The 23357-nt window shown below is 34.0% G+C and overlaps 2 protein-coding genes across 2 annotated transcripts; one reads left to right on the top strand and one right to left on the bottom strand.

The window, feature by feature from the left end:
• Positions 1–6972: 6972 nt before the first annotated feature.
• On the bottom strand, positions 6973–10945 carry LOC143057846 (isatin hydrolase-like). Its single transcript, XM_076231276.1, has 2 exons — positions 10668–10945; positions 6973–8012 (listed from the first exon to the last, which is right to left on the bottom strand). The coding sequence occupies exons 1-2, from the start codon at positions 10841–10843 to the stop codon at positions 7313–7315; spliced, it is 876 nt and encodes a 291-aa protein (XP_076087391.1). The 5' UTR covers positions 10844–10945; the 3' UTR covers positions 6973–7312.
• Positions 10946–17681: 6736 nt separating this feature from the next.
• Positions 17682–21159, top strand: LOC143057454 (uncharacterized). Its single transcript, XM_076230762.1, has 2 exons — positions 17682–18068; positions 20400–21159. The coding sequence occupies exons 1-2, from the start codon at positions 17944–17946 to the stop codon at positions 21157–21159; spliced, it is 885 nt and encodes a 294-aa protein (XP_076086877.1). The 5' UTR covers positions 17682–17943.
• The last annotated feature ends 2198 nt before the right edge of the window (positions 21160–23357 follow it).

Here is a 23357-nt window from a genome sequence, read left to right as displayed (position 1 = left end):
TGAGTCAAACTCACGAGCAACACAACGGGTGCCACTTGTCGAGCAGGATTTAACTGTTAACCCTTCCGGTGTTCATGAGCTAAATCTAGTTTTGTTATAAAGGACTTCATGTTGTTTTTACATTAGCTTTTTCGGTGTTGTCAGGGGCGGATCTAGCCATTTTTATGTCCCCATTCAAATGCATTGATCTAAAAAAAAAAAAAAAAAGGGGGGGGGGGTCCAACCCCCGGACAACCCCCCTTGGATCCGCCACTGGTTGAATTTGTCATATTTCATTTTCAATGTATGTGTTGTTTCTATATCGGTAACATTCTTGTCTATCCTTTGTCCAAAAAATTCGGGGCTCTTGGTGGCCGAGTTGTCTAAGTATAGTTCGTCTACAATTCATTAGCGTGTTTTAGTTCGGACTGCACTCGATTCCGATCATAATCGAATTATGAGCATTTTTAGTATTCTTGCCAACGGTCAGTGGTTCTCTCCGGCCACTACGGCTTGGCCTTCCACCACTAACAACAAGAGTGCACACGCTAAAATGTCTCGCCTTCTTTACTAACCATTCATACTATGTTGATAGTCCTAAATAGAAAGCTTTACTACAACTATTTCATAAACTTTACTTGATCCAAGAAAATGAGGCCAAGGTCAGATGACACCTACCAGTTAGACATGTACACCTTACAATAATTCCATACACCAAATATAGTAGACCTGTTGCATACAGTATAAGAAAAACAGACCAAAACACAAAAATTTAACTATAACCACTGAACCATGAAAATGAGGTCAAGGTCAGATGACACCTGCCAGTTGGACATGTACACCTTACAATCCTTCCATACACCAAATATATTAGACCTATTGCTTATAGTATCTGAGATATGGACTTGACCACCAAAACTTAACCTTGTTCACTGATCCATGAAATGATGTCGAGGTCAGGTAAAACTGTCTGACGGGCATGAGGACTATGCAAGGTACGCACATACTAAATATAGTTATCCTATTACTCATAAGAGAGAAATTAACAATACATAAAATCTTCACTTTTTTTTCAAGTAGTCATTGAACCATGAAAATAAGGTCAAGGACAATGGACATGTGACAGACGGAAACTTCGTGACATAAGGCATATATATACAAAGTATGAAGCTTTCTGGTCTTCCACCTTCTAAAATATAAAGCTTTTAAGAGGTGAGCTAACGCCGCCGCCGCCGGATCACTATCGCTATGTCAGGCTTCAGGGGCGGATGCAGGAATTTTCGAAAGGGGGGGTGCTAACCCAGGGCACCCAGGGCAAAGGGGGGGTGCAAAACATATGTCCCGATACAAATACATTGATCGGCAAAAATAAAGGGGGGGGTGCGCACCCCCGGAACCCCCCCCCCCCCCCCCTGGATCCGCCACTGAGGCTTTCTGCGACAAAAGTCGCATGTTCGACAAAAATTAGCTTCCATGATATATGCCAAAATATAAAAACCAACAAACAACCAATCAATCAATTAAACCTTAAAGTCATGTATCCATTACAAACTTTCTCTAAATCTTATATATATTGTAGGGTTCAAGAATTTTATTTGTACCGATGTTTAATGACTTTGGTGATGTTTTTGAGTTAGACAAAAAAATGATATGATATTGTATGATGCCTTATCACTGAATATATAGTTTATCATTTTATCAATGGGTTTTAACCAGAGTAATACGACGGGTGTCACTAGAAGAGAAGGAACTGTTGGCTCTTCTGTATCACCTGAGTTTACCATGATGTCACTAGTTAGAGAAAGAAATGTTGACCCTTCCGGATCACCTGAGTTTTACCAGGATGTCACTAGAAGAGAAGGAAATATTGACCCTTCCGGATCACCTGAGTTTTACCATGATGTCACTAGTTAGAGAAGGAAATGTTGACCCTTCCGGATCACCTGAGTTTTACCAGGATGTCACTAGTTAGAGAAGGAAATGTTGACCCTTCCGGATCACCCGAGTTTTACCATGATGTCACTAGTTAAAGAAGGAAATGTTGACCCTTCCGGATCACCTGAGTCTACCAGGATGTCACTAGTAGAGAAGGAAATATTGACCCTTCCGGATCACCTGAGTTTACCAGGATGTCACTAGTAGAGAAGGAAATGTTGACACTTCCGGATGACTTGAGTTTACCAGGTTTTGTGGAGTCGTGTTGCTCAATGCTTGGTTTTCTGTGTAGAGTTCTGTAAATTGTTTTTGGTCATTTCATCGTTTTTCTTCTTATTTTTTGCCATAGTATAGTCTGTTTTTCTTCGATTTTTTTTTTTTTTTTTTTTTTTACACTTTGGTATTCTAATTATCATGCGCAAATAAAAGTCCTCGTAGAAGTTATGGGGGCGTGGATATGGTTTTACAGAATAGATCGACAATAATAGGTAAAAAGTGCAGAAAAATGACAAAAAAATAAAGAATAGTGAAAGATAAGGCAAATACATAGAGAAAAGAGAATAATGGGGTGCTAAAATATATAGAATAGAGAATAATGACCCAAGAATATAAAGAATAGAAACAAATTGAATAAAAGAATACAGAATACAGAAATGTACCCTCCCCCATCCAGACCCTCAATCTCAACCATGTTTATCCCCACATATAGGAAATAATTATTCTTCACATGCAGAGGAAATATTTATCCGCAGATGCGTCAAATGTGACTAGTAAATCTATGCATTTACGGCAAACTTGGTTCTAAATGCAGCAGTACATTTTATGTTCAGAGATGAGAATGAACATGTAGTTGGCAAATTCGAATTATTTTTGATAAATTGTATTAAATTTTCCAATTTGCTTTTTTTGAAGTATAGTAACCTTCTTTTATTCAAAAGATATTTGGAATTCAACCTTTCACACACACACACACACATATATATCAAAGGTGTGAGTTCGAATCCCGCTGAGGGACGGACAAAAATTTGTCAGTATAAAATCTAACTCTAACACTGTTTGGTGTAATTTTCAGACTTATATAAATATTTGCATTAACCTTGTATCTATATCACTCTTAGATCCAGTGGACATGTATATTGTATGGTTTGTCACTTGTTTAGACTTGTTTGTAAAATATACTTATTTCTAGTGACTGTATAATGAAATGAATCATGATCCTATATGATATATAAAATTTGTAGAGTTAGATTGCTGACAAATAATAAATACATTGTGTATGAAAATAATAATATAACATCTACACACGCTTAAAAACACGTGTCTCATGTCTATCTCTAGATTCACCTTCCGTGACAAGGTAACACTACGACTATTGAAGTTATATTTTTATATAGCGGATGTGGTCGAGTGGTCTAGAGCGCTGGACATGAGGCTAAGCGAATGGTGCTGTAGTGTATAAAGGTGTGAGTTCGAATCCCGCTGAGGGACGGACAAAAATTTGTCAGTATAAAATCTAACTCTAACACTGTTTGGTGTAATTTTCAGACTTATATAAATATTTGCATTAACCTTGTATCTATAGCACTCTTAGATCCAGTGGACATGTATATTGTATGGTTTGTCACTTGTTTAGATCTGTTTGTAAAATATACTTATTTCTAGTGACTGTATAATGAAATGAATCATGATCCTATATGATATATAAAATTTGTAGAGTTAGATTGCTGACAAATAATAAATACATTGTGTATGAAAATAATAATATAACATCTACACACGCTTAAAAACACGTGTCTCATGTCTATCTCTAGATTCACCTTCCGTGACAAGGTAACACTACGACTATTGAAGTTATATTTTTATATAGCGGATGTGGTCGAGTGGTCTAGAGCGCTGGACATGAGGCTAAACGAATGGTGCTGTAGTGTATCAAAGGTGTGAGTTCGAATCCCGCTGAGGGACGGACAAAAATTTGTCAGTATAAAATCTAACTCTAACACTGTTTGGTGTAATTTTCAGACTTATATAAATATTTGCATTAACCTTGTATCTATATCACTCTTAGATCCAGTGGACATGTATATTGTATGGTTTGTCACTTGTTTAGACTTGTTTGTAAAATATACTTATTTCTAGTGACTGTATAATGAAATGAATCATGATCCTATATGATATATAAAATTTGTAGAGTTAGATTGCTGACAAATAATAAATACATTGTGTATGAAAATAATAATATAACATCTACACACGCTTAAAAACACGTGTCTCATGTCTATCTCTAGATTCACCTTCCGTGACAAGGTAACACTACGACTATTGAAGTTATATTTTTATATAGCGGATGTGGTCGAGTGGTCTAGAGCGCTGGACATGAGGCTAAGCGAATGGTGCTGTAGTGTATCAAAGGTGTGAGTTCGAATCCCGCTGAGGGACGGACAAAATTTTGTCAGTATAAAATCTAACTCTAACACTGTTTGGTGTAATTTTCAGACTTATATATATATATATATATATATATATATGTGTGTGTGTGTGTGTGTGTGTGTGTGTGTGTGTGTGTGAAAGGTTGAGATATGTGATATGACAAAAAAAATAAAGAATAGTGAAAAATAAGGCAAATAAATAGAGAAAAGAGAATAATGGGGTGCTAAAATATATAGAATAGAGAATAATGACCCAAGAATATAAAGAATAGAAACAAATTGAATAAAAGAATACAGAATACAAAAATGTACCCTCCCCCATCCAGACCCTCAATCTCCACAAAGGTTGAGATATATATATATATGATTTGAAAATTTCACCTACATAATTTCAATGTTGGGACAAAAGCTCTGACTTCTGGACCGAAAGAGTCATTTACATTGAATGTAATTTTGCTAACAACTCGTGATTTATAAATTACGACAGAGTATATTGAAAGGAAATTCCATTATAAGATGCAAACTGTGAATTTTTAAATTTACAATCAACTATAAATGACATGTATTTGTCAATTTACTTTATTGAAGTGATACTGCTGCTTTTATAATATAAAATAGTATTGTGCATCAAGGTATAAAAAATATCCATTGAATTATGAATCACGTATAATTACGCAGTTTGTATTAAAACTGGACACTCCAATAAACTCAGCCTGAATCGCTCAACTGGAACCATAGGTAATACAACGACCAAGTTGCAGGTTTATTTTCACACACATAATTTTAGATTTTGAGATAATTGTCATGCAGATCACATTTTGTTATCTTCACTTTCAACTTATTAGCTCCCATTTTTTTTTTTTTTTTTTTTTTTTTTTTTTTTGTGTTTTGGGTATTTTATAAACTGGCAAGATCGCCAAAAATTAACATTCCAGGTGAATTACTTCTGAATCAGTTCTCATAAATTTCTGAAAATTTCAGGGTTGATAGAAACTGTTCTGTCAGGGCCGTAACTAGCCTCTTTTAATAGTGAGGCAAAACATTTTGGGCGAGGGGTCTGGGGGCCGCTTAAGCCCCCAGAAGCTCTGAGAAAAATAACGCAAAATCGTGCATTCTGAGCGTTTCCCAGACTCTTTCTTGCATTGAAACGGCTTAATTAATCTTTAGAGATTTTTTTCGACAATCAGGTCCCAAAGCAAAAACAAAGATTCATTGTTATTTAAGACTTTTAGGTATTAGAGACAACATTAAAAGACCGATATGTAGGCCATGATAAAGCAAAAATCGTAATTCTCATAATTATTAATACCGTATCTGTCTGTCTGTTCTTGTCTTGTATTATGATTAGACTTTGGTGATTTTTTTATGACTAGATTTAAATATAGTGATATTGCAGTATTATACTTTAAGTACCAGTACTGCTTATGTCCACACTATGAACCATCTTCACCTTGTTTTACGATCTTTTACGGTGTTAATGATTCTTTAAAAGTATTGTTGAAGACCATCCGGCAACTATCAAGATGAAGAGCAGGAACACAAACTTTGACCATTGATCATTTGTACTTTTTCTATGCATTGACTTTGTGTGCGATTATGTCCCCATACTCCTTTATTATCTGTTAAAGGGTGTCAACACGACTTAATGCAAGTTAAATTTAACCTTTCGATGTAAAAGGTCATATATGGCAATACCTTGGTTTTTTTTCTTCAAATTATTTGATACCGGGAAATTTGTGACCTTACTTTAATTCAAACCATGTCAGCTATCTAGTTTTATTTACAATAAAACAAACTGTTTGTATTCTTTGATATCAATTTCAATTATCCATGCAGAAAGGACATTTTTTTGTGTGTCCACTGTGTAGCATCGCATGTTCTTAAAATATATTTCTCGCACAATGCTGGACATCGGTGGACATGCAACATTGCAAAACCACATTTACAAATGAAAATCAACGCTCAGAATAAAGTCATAAAGTAGGACAATAAATGAACAAAAGACAAGCCCGGAACACAGAAGTTCAAACAATAGACCATCAACTCTGAAAACTAAAAGGAAAATAGAAACATGGATAACGAAAAAAAAAAATCCAGGGGATACACCAAAGAGTGAAAAGAACTTGCTTCTTGCAAGACTTTCCGTGAAAACAATTTGATATGAAAACAACCTTTTCTTTCTTTTTTTTTTGAAATTTTTTACACGAGGCATTTGCCTCATTTGCATCAATGTAGTTACGGCCCTGCCTGTCGTTTGTTTTTGCAATTGACACGTTAACGGAGATCACATAGTGTTCAAGATAATATATAGCGACAATCAGCAGCAACAAATATTTAAGGGGTAAACTGTCCAACAACAGGTCGTAGGGTTTCAGGGTAGGTAGATAATGTACGTCATCGTGCTGCATTTTACAATGATACCTTTAACCTTATACTCCTTTCGTTTTTAATATAACAACCAAGAACTGTGGTTATCGGTAAAATCTCGCCATTGGGGGACAATACTAGGATTATCGGGTTTTTCTTGAAATATTTAAGATAGACAGAACTGCCATGTTAATAATTTTTTTTTTAATTTACTCGTTTAGCTTAGTTACTAAAGGTTTCGAGACAAAAGACAAGGACTGCAAAATAAAGCTAAAAATAAACATTTTTATATGCAATAAATCGAAAACAGTTTGACAAAATTGTCTGACATGTTTGCGGTAGATAAGACTCGCTATGCTTACCATTTCATCTTGCCAGCTTTTCGTTTATTGTTATAGTTTTCGAGATATTAGACAAAGATTCGGCTACAAGATCCATATATTACATTTTCCGCACGGTAGTCATGAAGGGTGATCGATATGGTAGACATCATGTATACATCAAGACGGCTCAATCCATACAGCGGTTTCAGAGTAGAAGATTTTTTAAAGACAATTTTACGAACGACGAACGGAAGGACGCCGCGGCAAAGTGATGGCAACAGCTTACCTGGTCCTATGATACAGGTGAGCTAACAATGGGATAAATATGCATAAAGCGGACAAAAACAATACAAAAATGGGTCCGTATGTATATCCAAAACTCGTATCCTTGATGGGAACAGTTGCAAATATTCTTGCTGGACCTCCGCTTCCATCGTAAATCTTGGTCACGGCTACAAAAATCATACTTCCAGATTCTGGTATAGCGTCCAGATTTGCAACATTTTCTGCACCCGAAATATTGGCTTTTCCTAAGCTGATGTGAACTGCAAATGTTTTAGTTTGTCCAAAGTCAGTTGACGGTGTGTCAACACCAACGACGTTCACTGAGCGTTCACTGATAAGCCACTCAATGGTGTCTTCATGCCAGGCGGGGAAGTGAAATGTACTTGAATCAGTGGGACTGTCTGTATTGAATACAAGGGATGCGTTCGGGTAGCGCTCGTGCCAGCCTGAATTCATAATGACAATGGCGTTTTTCGGAATCTGATCGTACATGCTTTCCCATTGTTTTAAATCATCAATTGATACCTGATAGTCGACATTCGCCGCAGCTTTATTCTTAACGTTAATTATAACTCCCGGACCGATCAAATTTTCTATCGGAATGTTATGTGTCCGATGTCTGTCTTTGTAAAAATGTGCAGGTGAATCCAGATGTGTTCCACCATGTTCTGCTGTACCAAAGTAGTTACTTTCATACCTAAAAAAAGTTTTGAAAAAGACTGATTCTATATATTTAAAGAAAATTATGTACTAAAAAAAATCAAATGTTTTTAAATTGTGTAGCAATTTCAAAAAAATATTAAAATATATTTAAATTTACTTTTTAAAATAAAGGGCATGCACGTTTTTACCTAGGAATATTAATGACATGGACCTGATTTCCAAGGAAAACTAGTTTAGGGGCATGAATTTTATCAAATATTAATGCACTCTTTAACAATACTACAACATAAAAATGGAATTTCCATTGTTTACATGTAAAGAATTTGCTTCATTAAATATTCCTTTTTAAATAAAGGACTGGGACGTTTTTACCCAGGAATATTTATGAAATGGACTAATTTCCAAGGAAAATTAGTTTGGGGACATACATTCTATTAAAAAAGTTGATATACAACTCTTAAACAATATTAAAACATAACATTTATATTACTTTTTTAAATTAATGGGCATGGACGTTTTTACCTATGAATATTAATGACATGGACATGATTTAGTCAAAAATATAAATACACAACTCTTAAACAATATTAAAACATAACATTTAAATTTCCATCGTTTTAATGTAAAATGATGATTTAATTTATTCATATTTTCCTTTAAAATAAGGACATAGACGTTTTTTTAGTACCATGAATATTAATGACATGGACTCGAATTCCTAGGAAAATTAGTCTGGGGACATAGATTACTAACATCGGACTAAAAATGCTAGTAAATTAAAAACCAATTGTTCAGAGAACAATTGAAGGTCTTTCCACCTCGTTAATAAAGAATGAAATTAAAAAAAAACGGTGTTTGAAAATGTCACTCCTGGTCCATGTAATTTGTTATTTCAAACTGATATTAACACATAAGAATTCTTATTTTCATAGCCTTCATAGGATTAGTCTGAAATAGGCTCTTTCCGGTTAAAATACGGTCATTTCCGGTTGACCTGTTAAATGTTGAAATGTCTACAACCAAATGCAAAAGACTTTATTGTTTTATAAAGAACCAGTAAGGGTACAATCAACAGTTTTTTCTATGACGTCATATTTTGAGGGACCACGCATAAGTGACCCTTAGTGGTGGACTGATTAATAAAGATACTTGTATAAAACTAGATATCACTGGAATCAGAATGTTCTCTAGTTTATAATTAAATGAAAATTAAAGTGTACTTTTAATATATTTAAAAAATTCCACCCAAAGAACATATGGGGGAAAAATGCCTAATTTGAACATAAATAACCTGAAATCAGGTCATGTACATACCTATGAAGACATGATCCATGCACATTTTACATAATCAAAATTAACCTGGCATTTAAAAAAAATCTTGTTTCCTGCTTCGAAAAAAGCTACATTGGCTGCAAATAAGTTTTCAAGTTTCACTGCCATAAAAAACCAGGATGTTTACAGTGTTGTCTCCCCTCTAAACATGTATATTTAATATAATTTTTAAAATTATTTCAATCATTCAATCTGTTTTTATTGAAAGCTAATTAACTAATTTATACAATCAAATACAAAAAACATGATACTGTTTCACCAATTAAGTGACCTCGATGGTTATTTTTAGTCGGGGAATAACCCTAGTTTTTTTTATACGAAACTGATTATAGCATCATAAGAACTTTTAGCAAAGGTCAAAATCTAGAACGTCAAATTGACCTTTGACATTGGCTAGGATGAAAAATTTTGTCCTGCATTTTTTTTTAAGTTGTAATCTCTGTCCTGCCTTTTTATTTTTCACTCTATTCGGTCCTGCCTTTTTTTATTAGTTTATCCTGACTTTTTTTACCTAAATTGTCATCCTGCCTTTTTTTTTTTTTTGCAAAGTGTCTCATCCTGCCCCTTTTTTTTACTCAAAACTCCTGTCCTGCCTATTTTTTTCAAATTTCATCCTAGCCCCCCATAAAAATCAAATGGTAGCTCCCTAGATGGGTTGAAGTTGCGCCCTATCGTAAACAATTATTTGGAAAACACATCATATCATTAACTGTTACGGTTTCTTTAGAATAAAGATAACAAGCAAAGTTCAAAATTTAGAACATGACCTTGACCTTTGACATTGGCCTCAATTTCCTCTAAATATACCAAGGACTTCATGTTAAAAGACTTTAGGCCTCTTTGACTTATAATGTATGAATTTATTCAACACATCACCTATGTTAAATTTTCGAAGGGAAATAACTCCCATGAGATGTCATTCGATCACATCAGTTAAACTTAACCAACACATTCTTAAGAGTAGACAAACAATTTGGTGAAAACAGTTTGTTGAAATCTTTTACGATTTCAGAGAAATAAAGATAACAAGAAAGAAGGGACGCGGGAAGATAACTCCTATAAGAATAAGTGTTTGATTGCACAGGGTGAGTTTTGAAATCCCCATCATTGTACGATATCATTGGCCAAAAATCCTCTCGATATGTTGTAAAATAAAAAAAAAAACCATCTCAGACGGCAGTAGAAAAAAGTAGAAAGACCTAATTTATATGTAACAATGGACTTTTTATACTAGTAAAATTTGTCCGCCCAGACATATTTTACCAGGCCGAATTTATCGCTTACACGACATGTATATATGTTACATTCATTACTAACGCCCGAAGTTAAAGTTAAAATGTATTTTGATTTCACTTACCAAAAGCCGCCGGTCGTATTCCCACGAGCTAGGATTGTAAAGTTATATTCTGGATTTCCGGGCCAGTATATTGTTGTATTGCTGTGATCGTGTGTAAGGTCCACTACTTTGAAATCCAATGATAATCCGCTACAAATGTGAAGGAGAAAAAACAAAACATGTGTTTGTGGTCGCATATTTAACTTCCAGCTATGGTCGAATAACAATACTCAATGAATAGATCTACCTTTATCATATATGATCATAAGTGCCCTGAGCAAGTACGACATACACAACTATACATGTAACATATATAGTATAAGTGGTTGTTCATAGTCTAGGGAACTCTAATTAAGAATTACATAATGATGTGTTTTTCGTACTATTTTTTGTTCATAAATTAAGCCGTAAGTTTTCTCGTTTGAATTGTTTTACATCTGTAAGTGCAAGGTCTGTTATAGCTGACTATGCATGCATATGAAAAATTTTGTCCTGATTTTTTTTAAGTTGCAATCTCTGTCCTGCCTTAAGCTTTTTATTTTTCACTCTATTCGGTCTTGCCTTCTTACTTTTTTTTTAGTTAATCCTAACTTTATTTTGCATAAATTGATCTAAATTGTCATCATGTCTTTTTTTTTGTCAAGTTGGTCATTCTGTCTTTTTTTTTTTAAACTCCAAACACCTGTCCTGCCTTTTTCAACTTGAAATTTCATCCTAGCCTCCCCGTAGCCTGAAATCAAACGGTAGCTCCCTGAGCGGTGACGCCGATACACCACTGTTATTTGATCTTATTTTGCTGGCTTTAAATTGTGCCGCAATGTCCCAAAACTTTCCTTTGCTATTTTAGACAAATATTAAATTCAAAAATACATATAATAAATACATATTGATTTTGGGATTTTGTACCACTACAAAAAAGATAAGTTGCTTAAAGTTAGAAAGGTGTAGGATTATTTAAAGACAAATTTTAAATGGACGTAATCTTTGAAACAGTTGTACAAAAGACATTTGTACTACGAATGTAAATATATCAACAACATAAGAGCAGTAACAAGGACGTTTCATTTACCGCCGATTTCATTGGGTGTGTAGCCAAAGGTAATATCTCTTAGGCGAGTGACTTATTTCAAAAAGACGCTTAGTTAACGACTTTAATGCACCCACCTAACTCACGGCTGTATTATATATCATTCGAAAGCTGTTAATCTGTACTTTCTGTTTTGCCCGGTCGTAAAAAAATCGTACGGTGCAATTTTTGTTAAATCAAGGTCATAGGTCATGAAAAAACATTCCAAAATTTGCGATTACTAAATAAAACGCCATTTTCTAATTCTTGTACCATAAAATTTTCCAAAAGATCATATGAACTTTATGGAACATGATACAGAATTTCCAAATCAAACAAAAAATAAGAGATTCGATGCGCAAAATTTCCCGAAAATTGAAATTTATCGCAAATCCTAAAAAAATGAAAAATTATCCAAAAAGCAAAATATATCTTGGGGAATTGATATTTGTATGCTAAAAAAATAGATAAATGTATATGTTTTAGGTCAAGGAATATTTGTTTTGTAATTTTAAGATGCAATTATTAATTAATGTTCATGGAACAGCCTTCTATTGAAGTGTTTGCAGTTGCCCAAAAATCTGCCATCTGCAAATAGCGATCATTTTGTTAATCTATGTTAAAATAGCACATCGCTAATTGTGAATATCAGGGAGAAGAATGATTTTCCATAATAAAAGAAGGGGTATTTAAGTAAGAAATGAATAAATATGAGGTAATTGAGGTTAAAATATGTTTTTTACGAAGTCAAACTTTTTTACTTTTTGTAATCATGTTCAAATGCAAACATTACTTTGCGACTAAATCGTAGGCAACATTGAAATAAGTAACCCTGTTTAGAAACACTTGGTTTAATCGCTTTAATTATTTGAATAAAAGATGCTTTGAGCATTTTCTACATAAGCTTTAAAAATACAAATGCATGTCATTGTGTATGTAAAACACTATAAGCAGTTGTGAAATAACAAAATGAAAAAGTTAACTACCCTTCCTGACCTCATAAGATCATTCGCTGTTTTAGGAGTGTTCGTTTTCATGGTATGCTGTGTTTTTGGACTGTTGTTCGTCTCTTGGACTTTGATTTTATTTTGTTCATGGTTTTAATTAACTTTATTTGATTCATGGTTTGAGATGTTGATTGTCCCTTTGGTATTATTTTACTTTAAAGACATTAACTTGCAGTAATGAAAATCGGCCAAAAAATCACCTCAAAGTATAAAAGTGAAGAAGATTAACGCAATAAGACAAATATCCGCGAAAATAACTTAATTTGCTCACGGTGATATATATATAGAACAAAATCGTTATCATGATACATTTAGCTACACTGATCTATAATTTTTTAAACCTTTTACTACTTGAAAAGTGACGAAATATATCAAAGGGACATCAAACTCATAATTAAAAACGAACTGACAAAGCCAGGCAAAAAACGAACAAGACAAGCAACAGTATACAAAACACAACATATAAAACTACAGATTGAGTTACACAAACCCCCAAAACAAATTTGAGTGAACTCAGGGGCTCCTAAAGGGTAGGCAGATCATGTTCCACATGTGACACCCGTCTTAGTTTAAACATATTTATTTATAGTGGATTGGGAAACAAGTTTTGCAACTTAAATTAATCGCTTTCCACTTTGCGGGTGCGAGTGCTGCCTTGTAGCGGCATTAGCCTGCTCTTTTTCCGAAATCTACAAAAGTGTGTTTAACGTGCAAGAGATATGGCTCTCTTTTAACATGGGTCAGTCATTTATCGTCCCCTTCCGACGGACTTTCATCGTTTCCTCAAGACCATACTCGCAAATTTGTGTTAGTAGTCCGATGCACTAACCACTACACCACAGCTCTCTTTTACCCGTCTTGTGGCTCATGTATTTCCAAACTCGGTGCCAAACTATATTCGGTTGGTGACATTCACGGCAGAAATGACGGCAATTTGGTTACGTCGATGGAACTTATCAGTCGTCATCTGGCGAAACAGATATCTCATAATTGTCAACCAACTTGTAGTGGCGTCCATGAAATTTTCTAAGGGATGATTCCAACTTTGCAGTTGAACTCTGGTTTAAAACATGTTTAAACCACCATTTTTCTTCAAATGTCCTGTACCAAGTCAGACATATGGCAGTTGGTATCGAATAATCTGTTTCTTTGTATGTTGGCGTTTGTTTTTGTAGCGGTTCTGTGTTTCTGTTATATCGTTGTGTTCCTCTTATAGTTGATGCGTTTCCCTAGTTTTTGCTTTGTGACCCGGATTTATTTCAGTTACTAGTAAATCGATTGATGACTATTGAATAGCGGTATAATATAGTTGCCTTTATTTCAGAGGAGTTGAGGCTCAATGAAATTGGTCTCCTCCTTTAGTAGTGTAGATATGCCGGCGTTGCTATAATGTTGTTACATAGAAATGAAAAGTTTATAATTTGGTAGGAAGGGGTGTTTTTATGGGTTGTTTTATGCTCATCTCTTTTGTCGTAAAACTTGTTCTCAACCAACCCTCATCATCGATTTCAAGATACGTGATAGAGTAAACTATATCTGTTGAGTCTTTTATTTTCAATTTCAATGGAAAATACGAGTCCAACATTATCACAAAGTTTGCACTATTCAGTGAGATGACATCATCTATATAATGGAAAGTGAAGTTTCAAGATAATGATAGCTTCTTTTCAGTCGTCATCAGAAACTCTTGTATGAAGTCATCCTCGTATGAAAAATGAACTAGTCATTCAAGCTTTTCAGGAAGTCTAGTTGTAACTAGATGATCGTTGCGTATTAAATATATATATTTTTTCTTCAAAATTATTCTTATTTGATGAATTAATGCATGTAAACAATGAACAACGTAATTTAAGCAATCAAGTAGTCAAGCTTTATAATGTGTTTACTAGTTTTTGACATTCTTTGAAATTTCAATTTTCATCAATTTATTTTCTATTTATTTTGGTCAAAATTTTCAATTCACATTAAATAAATAAAAGGTCTTTTCACTACATCAGTATTAATAATGAAGCTTCAAATCAAACAATTAGAAAAGTCGAAATATGTTTATTTTAGTCTGGTAGTTACAATGCAGATTGCAATCTCTTAGTTTCACCCCTTTATTTCAAGCATTAAGATGATTCGCGCACATATTTTTTTACTCTAAATTTTTGAGATTCTTAAGAATTTGTTTATTAAATCTTATATTGACCACATACAATGTTTAAATAGGAAGAAATGCTAAAAAGCTGTTTTTTCGCAGATAACGGTATTTTGGGCAACTTTATGCGTTGTTATGATTTGCTGTTTGATTAAAAGTAAGCATAATTTTAGGAAATTTTATGATGTCAAGAACTTCTTTGATAGTTATTACAGGGTTTTACTTAGTTTTAATTGATTAGCATTTGCACCAGAAAGAAAAATATGGGTTTTCACACATTTTGTTAACTTTTACTCGAATTTCAGGAAACAAAAAAACGCTTTAAATATTTAAAAATGCATTTGAATAATGACTGTTAATCTCTCTGCTAAAAGTTTAAATTGTTTGCATATGTGAATTTAGTATATAAAAGTCATATTATGCAATCAGGCTGAAATCTCAGAAAATATGCACTTATTCGTCCTTGGCCTTTGATCTTGATTCGACGGAAATAGCACCGTACGATTTTTTTTACGACCGGGTAAAACAGATAGTACAGATGTGTAGCTTTCAAATGATATGTAATTTAGCCGTGTGTTAGGTAGGTGCATTAAAAATTTAATTTTATGGTTAAAGTCACTCGCCTATTTGGTTAACTTGCTTTTTAGCTGAACCATGAAGTCATTCATAGGTTAGGTTAGGTCAATCTAATGACAGATAACCAATCTATATGTCTGTTCGACTAGGCTACTTCGAAAGGAGGGTAGTATTCCTGACCTAATAATGACTTAACGGTTCAGCTAACAAGCAAGCTAACCAAAGAAATTACCGTTGCCTACACACTCAATGGAATATTACCACAAGTCAATTACATTCTACTTTTCAAATGTCTTTAAAATGACCTTCTAAATCAGTACTATGTTTTACAAATAACATTATAGGATAATTTCCTTTCTCAGCACAGTCGAGTGAAATGAAAACCGTAATCATGTACGAGGCCGTTATCAATGAAATTAACAACGTCGTCACATGTCATCCTAACTCGAAAACGCGACAAATAACGTTAATTTTTGCCGTTGTTTCTGCCGTACCGTCGCCTTTTGTAATAACGGAAATTCGCGGAAAAAAATTGACGTCATAATGTCGGTTGTCCCGCGATTCAAAAACGGGCACCATGCCTTACGAGAAGAATGGAAAGAGAAAACGCAGGAGTAATGTTTCTAAATCTATGCTTCAATATCATGAGGACATGAAAAAAGTAAGAATAGAGAAACCCGAAATTGAGAATTGTGACCTGTTCTTATCTACATCGCCCGAAATATCATGGCAGGATGGGAGACGTATTGTTGAGCTGGATGTGCTGGCAAATTCACTACGGTCATGTAAAATGTGTACTATCCCGCTACAGTTGCACAATACCGAAGGTGAAAAAAGACAAGGACTTGGGAGTTACCTAAGCGTTCGCTGTGCTGAATGTAACTTTATTAATACAATACAAACAAATAAAACGCATGTAAACGGTTCAAGAGGCCCGGGAGTATTTGACATCAATACAAAAACCGCAATTGGTAAGTTTCATGATTATAGAACATTTTAGACACTCTAGGATAACTCATCCTCGTTTTGTGCTTAATGTAAGAATATATATCATACAAGTTTTAAACCAATTATATTTCTCTTTATGTCTGTGACTTGTAACAGAATTACCCAACCAACTCCTGAATTTTTCAAAGCTATATTTGTTTGTACAATATTTTATCCTGTAATTAGCCGACTATTGTAAAATAACAAATTTTTAAATAAATTTGTGTTTATATTTACTTGTACAAATAAAATCTCCTGTTATCCCAATGGCATGTTGTGAATATTTTTGAGCGCTCTTCCCGGTCCGCGTTTCAAATATTCCGATTTCTCAGTTGAGAAATCAGTGACAATGATTTAGATTTCATAACTAAAGGTTTTAGTGTTGGTAGTAATTTTAGGATAAACACAATATATGTACATTTTCGGAAAATAATAAATTTATAATATTTGCACTCAACAAAGCAAGCAAGACATTTTTAAAATTAGTGTATGTGTTCCAGACCATACGAGTATTTGGACCGTACGCGTACAGTCCGGACCGTATGAGTATACGCGTACGGTCTAGTACAAGCTGACCATTCATGCTGTTGGATCATATGGTTTAAATTTAAACAAACTTTATCACAATCTTTAGTTTATTTTTAGTTTTACAAATTGTTATTTCTACAATTAGATGGATTAAATAAACAAACATACAATTAAAATTAAACATTTGTTTTATTGTATTTCCGAATCCTATTTTGGTACTCTCGCCCAAAGTGACACTTACTACCACAAGTAACGTAATATTTTTTAACATTTACATAAAATTGAGATTGGAAATGGGGAATGTGTCAAAGAGACAACAACCCGACCAAATATAAAAACAACAGCAGAAGGTCACCAACAGGTCTTCAATGTAGCGAGAAATTCCCGCACCCGGAGGCGTCCTTCAGCTGGCCCCAAAATGTTTGCAGATCACGCATGCTCCTTTGGATTTGCATTTTTTGTTTTGTAAAGTTGCTGAATATTCTAAAACAATTGTCCTCCCACATTATGTTTACTTCCGATACTCATAATTCAATTAATGTATTACTGATCAACATGCTAAATACAAGAGATTAACATATTTAATTAGCGTGACGCTTTTGAATAGTTAAAATGTAAAGTTTTTATTTCAATTACAATTGAACTTTTTTATATTAATTTGAGAGTTTAGTTATGTTGATCTGTTATACGCATTTGTTTGTAATAAACTTGACCAACTTCTTAATTTTACGCGTAAGGTCCGACCGTATCAGTATTTTCAAAAAGTACGCATACGGTCTAGACCGTACGCGTACGGTCCAAATACTCATACGGTCTGGAACATATGCATTCTTGTTAATATGTGACAGGCAAATGAGACATTTATTTTATGCTATAAATAGATAATTATCTGTTCGAACCTTTTATTTTCGGGTATAAATAAATGAAATATAAATTTTAGGACTAACAGATTCTGGATTAGGAGCGCGGCAGTTCAACAAATTAGTTACCACCATGGGAATACCTGGGATAACAGCAAAGACAATAAAGCGGAGAGAAAGGGAAATAAAGATCCCTAATTATGATGTGGCAAAGGATTCTTGTTTAAGAGTTATTGAAGAAGAGATAGAATGTATGAGGTAATAAAGCAAACAATGTAAAGAGTGGTATAATTAAATATAGCGGATCGAGTACAGGTCCCATTTGCCCGTAAAAAGATGAAAAAATACATTGTAAACGTATACAAAAAATCTACATGCATCTCTATGACAATCCTTAGTTATATTTATTTTATTTTAAAGTTGTTGTTGCGTTATATGCATAATATATCATATAAAGTTAATTAAAAAAGATGTGTATTATCTAATTGACATACATGGAATTAGTTGTTGTCTGCTCTATGGTCGGGTTTCTGTCTCTGACACAATCCACATTCCTCATTTCCTTTCTCAATTTTGATTCTAAAAAGCAATCTTAAAAAGTAAAGCTTTACTGAGGACTTATAAGGAATTGAACAGAAAAGGGCCAAGGGCTAAACTAGTCAAAGAGGATTGTATTGAAAGTACAGTTTTGTCACGTTCGTAGCTGTTTTAAAGACATTATATCTTTACAAACCATTGTCAAACAAATTAGTATCAATACCAAAAAAAAAATGACCAGGAAATAATATAACAAAACTAAGCGGTTTCTGCACTTTTTTTTATATAAGATGATGGAATCCAATGTATTGCTGTCGCCTAGATTTCCATTACGTAACATTAGTATTGGGATTGTAACCGATCAATCAACATGATAAAAACGCAGACATTATCGAATGCAAAATAAAAGTCCTAACCGCTTTTTATTGACATAAATTGTTATAAATTCTTTTTTTCAATGGATACTCACTAATTTGTTTACAACTTAAAGTAATGTTGTGGATGTGTTATATGTAGAAATGCATATATATATTTCAGTAAAAAATCTTTAATATCTATGCACACGTAAAGTAAAATTGTTTTAACGCATGAGGAAAGATATCTCCAGAAAATATGCCATCTCCCATGCAGAGTTATCCGTCCTCTATCCTGGTTTCCGGTACTAAGTTCCAGGTATTAGCTAAAGTCTCTTGCGGTACATGTGTGACATACCTAATATTGCGATCGCGAACCCGTCAATCCACCCTTGCTCTCCCTCAATGACCGATAACTTTACATAGGAGATCACACGTTGTGCGAGGATGTATGAATGCATACTCAAATCAAATCTATTAGAATAATCGAATTATTACTGTGACAGTAGACCATGCGCTTTGCACTGCAGCATTGTAAATATAGTGGAATAGATTGATAGCAAAGGAATTAACATACATGTAACTGTAATATACATATATAAAGGTAACATATATAACAACAAACCAGAGTTAACTTATTCGTATCACTAGAGTATAATTCATACGTATTACGATGATGGTTGAATTCCCTGTCATTACTTTATCATCTACGCATGAACATGTCTAAGAATACTTTTTTATCTGTACATTAACCTCATTAGAGATATGATTTTTTCCTGAGACAAGTGCTGGTGACCATAAACAAGAACTTGCGATATTCAGTACTTCAGTACTTTGATTTTTTTAGTCCTGTACAAATTTCAATCATGCTTAATAGAATACCAAACACTTAAAATTGTTTCTTTATACGTGTCCGTGCTTATTTTTTTTTTTATCGTGTGTACGTGTGTCTGGTCTTGTAACCGATATCACAGGTACAATCCTTGTCCTATTCCATTAAACTTTAACAAATTGTTTGCCGATTGAGTTATGCCCCTGGGAAATACAACATTTTGGGAAAATGATCTAGTTCATCTATTTCACGATTTTCTTAAATTTATAAAATAGGTTTTTGTCAGCAGTATCTCGAACAAGTTTTTAAATGGTGGGCGAACAACTGTTTTCAAAGAGTTATGTATTTTAGACTTAATTTCTTTTTGGAAAATGGCCTCGTTAGCGCTTTCACGGGTACACTCGTTAATCGTGTCATCGTAAACTAAAGTCGTGACTAGGACTAAAAGATTCCTTTGTTCTATAGACCATAGAATGACCTAATTAAACTTTCAGACTGAAGTCGACAGTTCTGAAAGACACTTATAAAAAGTTTAAAAGATCAAAACAAAAACATTTTATAACTTTTTGAAGTTAATACTGTTGTAACTGTATGACACACTTGATGATGCTTCTACTATCCTACATTAAAACATGTATTTTTTCAATACTTGTTTTGCAGTGTTAGTTTTTTTTCATCTTTTTATTCCGGGTTTATTCTTGAATGCTGCTATTATTTTTTTTACCGTGAAAAGTACTGGTATTTTGTATTATAATTAAATAATTAGTTTTATTAATAAAAAAAATACCTAATTTTGTATTATGCAAATGTTATTTTATAGATTATACATCACTTCTGCAACCCATAGTTTTTCCTATTTATTTTTAGTAAGAGCATCCCACAAGAAGAAGCAGCCACACCAGAAGGTTTAAAAGCTAAATATGACATGTGCTGGCAAAAAAGAGGGTCGGGGAGATCATACAATAGTCCATCAGGAATTGGCTCCATTTTGGGTCAACACACAGGCAAAGTTATGGGTTTTAAGGTTTGCAGCACTCTTTGTAGAATATGTGACACTGTTTCAACGTCAAGAAAGGAACCAAACCTGCATGATTGTCCACGTAATTGGGACAAAAGTGCAAAGGCAATGGAGGCTGACACGGCTGCGAGACTTTTGAAAATACTGGAAGAAACCACTGGACTTCAAGTTGATACTCTAATTATGGACGATGACTCATCTACAATTTCAAAGGTTAAACAAGCTCTTGGTCATGATGTTGAAAAATGGAGCGACATTAATCACTCTACCAAGTCCGTATCTAATGCTCTGTATACACTTCAAAAAAAGCACAAGGTTTTTTCAAAAGATGTTATTGGTTACTTTAAGCGTTGCTTTAGCTATGCAGTTAAACAAAACAAGAACGATAAGGATCATTTGAGGCAAAATATTTTAGCAATCGTGCCCCACTCCTTTGGCATACATGAAAATTGTGGAGCGTGGTGTAGAGCGTCGGAAAACCACAAGTATAAATCTCTACCTAATGGCAAATGTCTGTCTGGGGATGATCTATACAAAGATTTATGTATAATTTTTAAAACAATGGCCAACAATGCACACGTACAAATTAGCACCATGCGGTTCAACTAAAGAGGTCGAATCTCTACATAACATTTATGGGTCAAAAGCTCCAAAACGTATATGTTACAGCAGCAGTGAGGTACTTTGTATTCGGACCAGTGTATCGGTATCACAGAAAAATTTGGGATATACTTACTTATCGGAGGTAAACACAAAGGCTGGACTGTCGCCAAATAAAGTTACCATTAAGCATGCAAGGGAGTTACAGACAGAGCGTAATAGGCAGTTATCATATTCAGGTAAACCGGATGTGAAAAGGAGAAAACTTGATCATACACTGAATAAAACAGTTAAGCAGGCAACTCTTGAAAAGAAAGGGTGATACATACAAAACGGATATTTGCCTACACAATATAAGTGAATGTACAGAAATTCCTTATATTAAATACAAGCCTGAACTAGACAAAATTGAGTTATTTGAAGGTACAGTCGTTGTATTTGATTTGGAAACAAGCTCACTTAATGACGATTGTTGTATCCTTCAAATTGCTGCAAAATCAACAAAATCTGATTTTAACACCTATGTTCAACCAACAAAACCAATATCTACGGCAACTACAGCAGTGACTGGCCTTTCAAGTGGAGGTTCAATATTATATTACAATGGAAATCCAGTGTCAGCGTCTATACCAGAAGCGGCATTTCAGAGCTTTGTGTTGTGGCTTGACACTCAATCACCAGTTTTACTTGTTGCTCATAATTGCAAAACATTTGATGTCAAACGGTTGATTTTTAACATTTCCCAATATAGTTGTTTTAATGCTTTTCGGGAATGTGTTATTGGTTTTTCAGATACATTGCCGTTATTTAAGAATATGTATTCACTAGATAGTTATACCCAAGAGTCGCTTCATAAACACTTACTAGAAAATGACTACATTGCCCACAATGCAATAAATGATGTCTTATCTTTGGAAAGTATCATTATCAAGTCGGAAGTGGGGGCTTCTTTAATTTGTAAATATTCATTTACAACACAATCATTTATCAAGCAGTCAAACTTTTCGCTAGAAACAAAGAAAAACATAACGACTTTTGACAACTTGAAAATTGGAAAATTTGCGTCTTCAGGAATTGTTCATAGGATGGCAGAATCTGGATTACAGTTTTCTCATTTGATGTTTGCCTATGAAAGAAATGGATCAGAGGGCCTGAAAAGTTTGTTACTTGAAAAGAGACTAGACGAAAAACCGCGTGTTACCAAAAACAAATCTGTAATCGACAAATTATTGAGATATTTCACGACTTAGATATGAACAGAGAATACACTTATAATAGATATATAATGTGATATAGTATATATATATATGCGTGCTTTTTAATTTCTTTAAGATTTGTGAATTGGAAGGGTCAATTATTATCCCTATCACTCTTGTTTATCCGTAAAGAAAACACACTTTTTTGTATGACCCATTTTATGCGATTGTGATTATCTTTTCTGGTCTCTGCGTCTGTCCTTGTGTCCTGCTTCAGGTTAAAATTTTTGGTCAGGGTAGTTTTTGTTGAAAATGAATTCCAATCAACTAGAATCTGAAAACACATATCCTGGATGCTTCATACTTTGTATATGGATGCCTCATGTTACGAAGTTTCCATCAGTCACATGTCCAATGTCCTCGACCTCATTTTCATGGTTGAGTGACTACTTGAAAAATGTTAAGTTTTTTTGTAATGTTAAATTCTTTCTTATTATAAGTAATAGGATAACTATATTTGGTATGTGCGTACATTGCAATGTCCTCATGCCCGCCAGACAGCTTCCACTTGACCTCGACCTCATTTCAGGGATCAGAGAACAAGGTTAAGTTTTGGTGGTCAAGTCCATATCTCAGATACTATAAGCAATAGGTCTAGTATATTCGGAGTTTGGAAGGAATGTACGGTGTACATGTTCAACTGCAAGGTGTCATCTGACCTCTTGACCTCATGTTCATGATTCAGTGGTTAGTTAAATTTTTGTGTTTTGGTCTGGTTTTCTTTTCTGTATGCGATGGGTCTACTGTATTTGGTGTATGGAATGATTGAAAAGTTTACATGTATAGCTGGCAGGTGTCATCTGACCGTGACCGTATTTTCATGGACAGTGGTCAAAGTTAATTTTTTGAGTTTTGGTCTTTTTGTCTAATACTTATTGCAATAGGTCAACTATATTTGGTTTATGCAACTATTTCATGATCTATTTGTCAGTCACGCAAGTTTTATTTGAC

This window comes from Mytilus galloprovincialis, chromosome 13, assembly GCF_965363235.1.
Source record: "Mytilus galloprovincialis chromosome 13, xbMytGall1.hap1.1, whole genome shotgun sequence".
NCBI classification, from domain to species: Eukaryota; Metazoa; Mollusca; class Bivalvia; order Mytilida; family Mytilidae; genus Mytilus; species Mytilus galloprovincialis.
The sequence above is the reverse complement of the archived record's forward strand: the minus strand, read 5'-3'. Positions and strand labels throughout refer to the sequence as shown.

Bases quoted from the DNA above. Each gene is read 5' to 3' on its own strand.
- LOC143057846 (XM_076231276.1), bottom strand. From the start codon at position 10,843: ATGCGACCACAAACACATGTTTTGTTTTTTCTCCTTCACATTTGTAGC. The intron at 8,013-10,667 runs GTAAGTGAAATC...AACTTTTTTTAG, and splicing joins AATACGACCGGCGGCTTTTG to GTATGAAAGTAACTACTTTG.
- LOC143057454 (XM_076230762.1), top strand. From the start codon at position 17,944: ATGGGAATACCTGGGATAACAGCAAAGACAATAAAGCGGAGAGAAAGG. The intron at 18,069-20,399 runs GTAATAAAGCAA...ATTTATTTTTAG, and splicing joins GAAGAGATAGAATGTATGAG to TAAGAGCATCCCACAAGAAG.